Below are 8,952 nucleotides of genomic sequence, written 5' to 3'. Positions count from 1 at the left end.
AATCATATCAAAATTGAGATAACCTTTTCCCCGTGTATTTTTTTAACTTATTCTGAGATATTTGGGCATTGTTTACATGTGTCTTCTAATCACTTTACTTGTTTAAGGGATAGCTTGTTTATCAATAGGGAATGTAGGACAAAATCAATGTCATAAGCTTTGGAAAAAAGCTTTCTGGTATAGCACATTCATATTATAAGGGAAAATCTTAGTCATGATTCTTCTTTGAATAAGAGATGATTTCTTCTTATTCTGTGTAATGGATTTTTTATAAGGTAGCATATAGTCAATTACAGTGCAATGGTGTTGAAAGTAAATGTATTGACAGTTTTCAAACAGCATTTTATAGTATGTTATGGAACCTCCACATTTCCAAGGCTAGCTCTCTAAATATATCTCTCGAATACTAAAATTCAGTCACCTCTGTGCCTCACCCATGTTTGACTAAAAACCTGGGCCATAAAAAATAATTTAGAGAGGTTCTGCAAATTCTAAATCAAACGTAGAAGTTTTAATGAATTATCTTTATCAGTCACAGAGCACTGTCTTGTTCAAAGATGCTGTGATTGTAACTGGAGGTGGGGCAAGTACCAGTAAGAAGGAGATTTAAGCAGCTTGTAATTAGTGTAATTAGTATTTTAAGGTTTTGTTGGTTTTAGTCCTACTGTGTAAGGAGTCTTATTGAATTGCATCTCAGAATGCTAATGCTTCCCTTTCCTTCTCAGACATTCACGGAAACGCTGGGAAAACTTTATCCATAGTGAGAACAGACACCTCGTCAGCCCCGAAGCCCTAGATCTTCTGGACAAACTTCTGCGATACGACCATCAACAGAGACTGACTGCCAAAGAGGCCATGGAGCACCCGTACTTCTGTGAGTCTCCAGGGGTCCGGTTTATTAAAGGAAAAATTCTTCTGTCCTTTATGTTTGAAGCCAGTCAAGAGAATTCTAGGTATTTGGATTTAATTTGGATTGAATTCTGGAATTTGGTCTCATTAGTGCTAGACCATTGAGACAACTCGGCAGATCTGTTTCTTGATCCCCCAGCATGTTTGCCTGTTCACCGCTGTCGCTTTCTTGAGTCTGGTCTGTTTGACCATGCCCGGTGGCCCTGAGCTGACAGATCACAAGTATCTAAAATTTGTTTTTAAATGTATACATTTGTGTGGAAACCTAATCAAAGATCTCCCACCCCAAAACAAGTTACTAGTTGAAAATAATAAGGTAACGAATAGTATATTTTTAGAGAAGGAGCTAAGTTAAATAAATAGAAGGAACTTGAGGACAGGTCCGAAAAGACCTCACTAAAACCCTGTCTGAATTACTGACTTTCTTAGGCCTCATTTCAGAGTTTGTCTCCATAGTCAGCTAATGTGGTGGCTTCTCCCCACTGATAGATAAGGCACGTCTCACACTCTCCTCTCAACTATCAGCAACGTGAAATCACTTAGTTCGGTCAGAGGAGACTGAGAATAAGGGAAGTGAAGTGACCCGTCTCAATTCACTATCTGCAGTTGGGATGAAAACTTGCAACCTGTCTGTCGCTTAGCCAATATGCTATCTTTGCCTCTCCTTTTGTCCCCTCTGGAGATTTAACTAACTCTTGCCTGAAAAATAAATTGCTATATGGTCTTGAGCCCACTGGCCCATAAACATTAGTAGACAGCAACTTTAAAAGGTCAAGTACGACTTGGATGTCCTCATTCCAATTTCTGGCACAGAAAGCTATTTTCACCCTTTGAGTTAGATTGAATTAACACCAGTTTACAATATGTAAATCATCATCTGTTTGCTTTTCTGAATACACCACATACTTCTACCAAAAAAATACATTTTTTAACTACTGTTGTTTAAAATTGATAGGTCTTCTAATGGCTCTTTTTGGTCACCCTTCCCTCGGAAGTGCTTATTACTGCACATGCTCTGAAGATATCAGGGGTTGAGTATGATGCTAGTATCCGAGGAAAGTAACATAAGAAAATTAGTAGAAATTTTGAGCATTGGGAAGTTTGTATTTCTGTGCCGCTCTTTTCCACGAGTCTGGTAGTTGGAGTTGTGCTCTGAGGAGGTGTGAGCTCAAGTCCCCTGATCGTTTTTTCAGTGTCTGGTTTTTTTTGCAACCTTAATTCTGTCATTTCTGTTGCCCTCCTGATCCTGATCTCTAGCAGCGTGTCTCTGTCTCCCTGGGGAGGGTTGGATTTGCTATGATGTTCTCTTCCACACGGACCAACCCTGATTCTGCTCACTTCCATCCGGTTTCCCTGCAGACCCCGTGGTGAAGGAGCAGTCCCAGCCCTGTGCAGATAATGCTGTACTTTCCAGTGGTCTCACAGCAGCCCGATGAAGACTGGAAAGCGACGGGTAATGCGGCGTCGATGCTTGCCAATAAAACCAACCAACCAAACACAAATCTTGAAGGAAAACTACAGTGTGATAAAAAAGAAATTCTAGTCATTCCTTCTAAATGCAAAGAAGAGTAAAGAGCTAAAAGTCTGTCAAAAAGAAAGAAAAACTCCCCAGTACTAGTCTCCAGGGAGCTGCCGCCCTGGCAGCGTGGTGATGCACATAGTTCAGGATCTGAGGGGCCTCTCCCTTTGGAATGCATGGGAGATGAGACACTCGGAGTTGTTGTACAGTTTCCTTTATTTAATAGGAGACCACTGTTGAGTTCACCCGTTCGGTCAACAAGCTCTGAATATCTGACTTCCTATCTATTCCACTGTGGTCTGGGTTTCCTTGGGTGAGATTCAGGCCCAAGTTTTAGCAACACGTCAGCAGTCTGTACTGACACACCAGCCTCATTTACAAAAAGGAGATAATACAAAAGTGACAGTATTTTTTTTTTTAAAGCTCTTTTACAAATTCATGTTTTGTGTATTTTTTTATGACATGAGCTCTCTAGGAAATGAACCTCGTCCCTGCAGTTTCCTTCTAAGTATTCATTTGGGAGAAAGCTGCAGTCACGTTCACGAGTCCCCTTTTAATGTCGGCAAATGTCACTATAGACCTCATGATGCCGTGCGTAGGTCCACCTGTCTCAAAACTTAGATGCTAAGTGCATCGCTTAGAGCTCACTGTAACCTTTGTTGATTTGCCTAACCATAAAATCTTGTTGGTATTTTTTTGTGTAGCTTTTTTTTTTTTTTTTTTTGGCAGCCTTATAACATGAGGAAACCTCAATTTCCCAGCACATCCCTATGTGCACTATTTTAATGCATCTCTCTGAAACAAAGACTTTTTTTGTTCACAGCCATAACTAAAGCTGGAAAAGTCAGTCTTCAGGCAGGTTGGGGAGGGAGAAAAAGGTCCTATTAGAATTTATTCAGGAATGACCTATTGGGTGAAAAAAATGTTCTTCCCCATCCCTTTTTTGCCCGTTTCTATTCCCATGAGAAATAATTTTCCACTGTAATCAGGGTAATCTGCGTTGTTAATCTCTGATAGGTAAAAGATGAATGTGATGGCAAAGATGAGTCTGTCTCGCTTTCAGGGACTGGAGTTGTGTGGGCAGGGCCAGCCCATGACCCAGGTGACAGAGGAGCTTGGGGAAGGAAGTAGAGCTCCCGGAGCAAGTATCAAAGCTTGGGATCCATTGTGCTAGCCTTCACGTTAGCAAAGGAAGCTAGATTTTGTTTTAAAAAAAATAGGGCTGATTTCATTTGGAGACTTGTCACCAACAAGGTTTGCAAGCAGTCCCCTCACCCCGGCTGCAGAGCCATGCCACAGCTGTGGGGACTTCACATACCGAGGCTAGAGCTAGAGGTGTCTACCACCACATCACACTTTAGGATTTCTTTATTAACTATTTAATAATGCCATACATTTTAATAAGGTTAGATTGTTTGTTTGAAAGCATCTGTTTACATTCCATATTCCAATAAAATCATATTGGTATTGGTAGCAGGTCCTATCTCTAAATGTAGATTCTATTTTTGTTGTTTGGTTGGTGGGAACTTAAAATATAAATAAAACTCTTATTACAGAGTTGAGCTTACAGATTAAAAAATAAAAATAAGATCCCAAAGCCAGAAAATGCATTCAGTTAAAGTCCTCATACCAGTACTACTTGCCTGCATTGCACATTCTGTATATTAATGTATACGTTCTACCTGAAAATTAAAGACAAGACATGAGTTCTTGGCTGAACCGATATTGCTATGTCAGGCAGTAAAACTCAGTGTTTTAGATGATCAAAAGCCTTCTAATGTCCCCTTTTAGGCAACACCGAATTGTTGGCTATTATCAGGGAGATGTGCCATTGTGTGTGTTTCCTGCCCCCCCACTTCTCATTTCCTCCTTTGTCTCCCATGCCCCTCCCCACCTTTTTTAAATTTGCCTGTCTGGACCAGGCAGGCGGAGCCTACTGGAGGGTCTTGGTGAAGTTGTAACCCTGTTTCTTTCCCTTGGGTCCCCAGAGACAATACAAGCACCTGGAAAAGAGTCAGGTGATTTACTGGTGCCTCTCCACCCTTTGGTTACGAGTTAGCAGGTGCAAACAGCCAGCCTGCCTGTCCTTGCGTTCCGTAACGGCGGCTTTGACACAGGAGTAGTCCTTCCTTTTTATGCATACGGTTTACTTTTCTACCACCTGTGCTTTTACCTCTCTTCATGCCTTAGACGTACAGCAGAACCGAGTTTAAAATGCTCACTCCTTTCTGAGTCTGGTCTTGACACCCAGCTTGCTGGCCAGTTGTGACTGCAGGTTTTCTCCCAAACTGAAGTGAGTCTAGTCCAGACCTTTTCTCCTTTACCTGTCTCCAAAATCATTTTGTGTCCAGATGGACCTAGCTTCTCTGAGATTTGAGAGCATTTACCTGGGTCAGGAGGGGGTCTTGGGAGAGCTCCAAAAGAGGGATGTGAGCGCGCGCGCGTGCGTGTGCAGGAGCGGGAGTCTGGTCGCGTTTAGAGTAAGCCACGGTAGGTTTGCCCACCCGACGTCCTTTTCAGCATATTTCTTAAATTCATCTCAGTACTTTTCATTAGACATTTTGTTTGCTTCATTACCTTATAACAGGTTAAAAGTGCCTATGATAGGACTTAACTACTTCCTAAGGAAAAGCAAAAAAAAAAAAATGGGAGCAGGGTAGTGTTACACTGTCATCTCAGGTACTGCCTGTGTTCAAGAACACAGGCCTGGTGTGAGAACAAAAGGTTCCTGTGCCACATACAGATGGTACATAGTCCGTTGACCACAAGTGAGCACAACTACAAGGTTTTGCTTCAGCTGAGAAATCCTACGCTGAGAGCAGAACTGCTAATATTTTCATCTGTGGTTTGCTTGCAGTTCACTCTGCCCTGGATCATATCAGCTGGTCTGCTCCCATCCTATCCGGTCCCTGTGGTAGGTGCCTGGGTGGGAGAAGCCATCAAATGAATAAGCGGACCAAGCATTTCCGGGTCTCCTTACCAAGTAGAGGAGTGCCGAGGCCAGTTCTGTGGGCCGCTTAAACGTCAGCCGCTCCGCTGGGTCTCCGAACACACGTTGTCTAGCACGTCGGTACCCACAAGGCTCAAAGCAGTGGACTCCCTTGCAGAGAAGGAAGGTACTCTCAGGCTGACCAATCAGGAGGCAGCAGAGCTTGTAAGCCGGAGGCGGGGGGAGAGGCTGGGGTAGGGGGCTGTTCAAAGAAGAAAGGGAGCCAATAAGCAAAGCAGTCAAAGGTGGAGCTTGAGAGAGCATGACTTCTTGAGCGGGGAGAACTAGGGGCCACGGAGTTCACGTTCTGGAACGTGGCCTGCGATGGGCTCTGCCCATGTGCCACTTCCAGTGGGACTGAAAGGGGGTGCTCTTGAGGCGGACTCTGAGCCCCAGAGAGCTGGCGGCCGAGGGTCTCAGTCTGTGCCTACTCAGGGAAATGACTTAGGTTCTCCCAGGTGCTGCACTGCCGAGGAGGGAAGCAAAATTATTTTGAGATACAAGCTTAACAGTTGGAAGAATTGTTATATGTGCATTGAAATGGACCTAAGCCCCGTAAACGTTTAATGCCGGTTCAGATTAAATGATTTGTTTAGAAACCTGTGTTACTGCATGAGCACCCACAGGAAAAAGCAAACTTCCCTCCTGCAAATAAATAGGAGTGGATAATAACTTATCAGAGTCAAGGTCATTAAAATAGAAACCCTTTTGAAAGCAAAGGGGTCCACATGAGCACACAAAGCCAAAGTTTGTCCGTGAGCTTAATAGATCGGTAAGACTGAATAATGTCCTGCCTTTAAAAACTAAGCCCAGAGTGGGAATGGGAGAGGGAGGGTGGTGGGGAAACATCTAGCTAAGAAAACCGGTAATTACACGCTTTTTAAGCTACATGGATGTGTTAACGAAAACGACCCCACGCAGGCTTTGGAGAGGCTGGGGAAAGCGATGAGGCGGGATTATACAGGTGGTGCATACTTTTGTGTTGAGACTCAACAATGTGCTACAAATGTGATACTTAATCCTGAACTACATGTATTGAGGATTGTTTCAAAAAAGACAACTTTCATTGAATCAATAAATTAACAGTTTTTCACTTGCTGGCTTTTCTTGCTGTATGTGGTGACTAAGAGGTTGGGACAGAAATCTTGGCACCCAGTGGAAAGCTTGGATAAGTCTTCAAGAACCATGGAGCCGACTTTACTTCTGTTTGCAGAAAAGCAACGCTGCCTGGTTGGTGACCCTTTACAAATGACTATTTCAGACACAGTTGGCCACCTATTTGTATCCCTGGATGACTGATGTATGATTTCTGTGCTGCTGCCCTTAGAGGAAAGGAAAATGCTATGTTAAATCCTCTTTCCATAAATAAAAATGTTGATCATCACCAGCCTTCCCGAGTGGGAGACAAGCCACTGCTCCGAGGACCATAAGCTTGCGTTTCCTGTCTCTTGGGGGAGAGGAGGGGTAAACCTTGGACTGCAAAGGTGTGCATATGGTGGTTGCAGTTAGTTAATCACCTTGGTGTGAAGACTCCTTTAGCAGGAGAGGTGGGACAGGTGTGTCGTGGAGGGGATTATTCGGTTTCTTGGTTCTCACTTCTGAATCACACACCTCTTGACACCTGCTTCTCGGGATTGTCCTGTTGTATTGCACGACTGGAACCTTTGTGGCAGAGTGTTCTGCATTTGTGAAAATCTCTCCCCACCCCGTTCTGTGCATCACTAGCAGACACGCTGGTGTCTGGCAGATGGCGGTGTCTTTAATTAGTGTGTTTTCCTCTCCCTGATCCTTCTGTGGAGTTGGACGCTTGGAAGTCGGTTGCTGGAAGTGCTTAAGGGCAAACAGGAGAGCCATTTTTTTCCTTAACTTTACGTGCCCTGTGGGCTTTCTCAAATACTAAGCAGTAGAACCCTTCCTTTACCCAAGGGAAGTTTTCATGAAATGATGTCTCTGTGTGACAGCTTCCCAGGCGCATAGTTCTTTGCCTCAGTGCTGTGGGACTGTTCTGAGACATGCTGCTAGAATTCTGTGGCTGGCATCTCACCGCCCACTGCACTGTGCTGGACTTGGACGGGGAAATAGTGTGCAGGCCATGCCAGACAGCCACCTGCAGGGAGAGTTAAAAACATTTGAGCTCCATTTTCTCTCGAGTAGACTCAGCCCTTTCCCTGTGTAAATACAGTCATCTAATCCTTAGTCCCAGGCTGTCCTCAGTAAAGTGGATCAGGTCTGATGGGGATCAGGGGGTGGACTGCCAACCTCGAGGCTTGGCTTGCATGGACTGGTCAGCATCCTGGACCCAAGAGAAAGGGAAGAGACTCGGTCACATGTGGTGTCTAGAGCTTTCCCCTCGCTCTCGCAGAAGGCTGTGCAAAGACTGTCTCTTAATAGTGATCAGAAGAGGAAGCAAAAGGGTACTATTGGAAACCCAAAATCATAGTTCTTGCTAGGTTTTGCACAAAGTGGCAAGTCGAGCTTGCATACTATTCCCAGCTTTCTTCAAAAGAAGGAAGCCATGTGCAAGTGGAGGCCTGTCCTCACTCCCGGTCAGATTGATTAATGCCATCTTTCCCCTCCTCCCGTCTCTTTCCCCAGGTCTGTTGCGGTTCCTCCCACTTTTCCATAAGCAGAACGAGAACCAAATCAAACGTCTTAACGTGTGTAGAGAGATCACGTTCCGTGAGCAGACACAAAACGGTGGCGGGTTTGGCAAGCATGAACTAGACCAACCGAAGGGCAGCCCACCACCGTATATCAAACCTCACTTCCGAATGTAAAAGGTTCACACGCCTTTGGCTTCCTGTTGACTTCCTCCTGACCCAGAAAGCATGGGAAACGTGAAGGGTATGCAGAATGGTTGTTGGTTACTGTTGCTCCCCGGCGCCCCTTGACCCGTCCAGTGGCCGCCTGTTTTCCCAGCAGACCACAGGCTCCACAGCGGGAGAACGGGGACATATGTGGCATGATGGGCAGTTACATATTATAATTTTAAAAGTATATATTATTGAATAAAAGGTTTTAAAAGAAATGTATGGAGAGTTTTCAGTATGGAAGGGGCTGTTAACCGAGACCCGTGGTCACAGAGGACTGAGAGGAAATTGAAGAGCATTTGTGCTAGGTTCTAGCCCGAGGACAGGGGACATCCCCGAGGTGAGTAGGGCCGATTTAAGGACGCCGTTCACAGAAGTTGAGGGATGGTGAGCTAGTCCTGGTGATTCAAGGAGTCTCGGTTGCCAGCAAAGCCCCGCTTTGCCTTGAACACATTCATTGTCCCTTGACCCCTCCCTCCAGAGCAGGTGAGTCACTCGGCAATGTAGGTGGTAGGTAAGTGTTACCTTGTCCCCTTTTCTTTGCCTTTGCTCTGTCTCTGTATTTATTCCACTTGCCGATCCTGTCCCCTCTCCCTATGCTCCCTTCTGAAGAAGCATCTTACCTCGGAGGATGGTTGAGTCTGCTGTCTTGAGGCAGGGGAGGGGTCCGGGGTTCTGGGTCCAGATCCAGATCCGAGGGCCGCTTCTGAAGCTCCGGTGAACTC

At 44.9% G+C, this 8,952-nt stretch overlaps 1 protein-coding gene across 1 annotated transcript in view; it reads left to right on the top strand.

Annotated features, from left to right (window-relative positions):
• CSNK2A2 (casein kinase 2 alpha 2) overlaps positions 1–8,445 on the top strand; it is a 47,484-nt gene extending 39,039 nt beyond the window's left edge. Inside the window, exons 12-14 of the mRNA XM_006908801.2 lie at positions 726–874; positions 2,269–2,362; positions 8,013–8,445. Coding sequence (XP_006908863.2) covers positions 726–874; positions 2,269–2,345 — 226 coding nt within the window. The 3' untranslated portion in view covers positions 2,346–2,362; positions 8,013–8,445. The remainder of the gene's footprint in view (positions 1–725; positions 875–2,268; positions 2,363–8,012) is intronic.
• The last annotated feature ends 507 nt before the right edge of the window (positions 8,446–8,952 follow it).

This window comes from Pteropus alecto, unplaced genomic scaffold (genome assembly GCF_000325575.1).
Source record: "Pteropus alecto unplaced genomic scaffold, ASM32557v1 scaffold123, whole genome shotgun sequence".
In the NCBI taxonomy this organism is placed as follows: Eukaryota; Metazoa; Chordata; class Mammalia; order Chiroptera; family Pteropodidae; genus Pteropus; species Pteropus alecto.
Note: the sequence above shows the minus strand (reverse complement) of the source record. Positions and strands in the feature narration are given on the sequence as shown.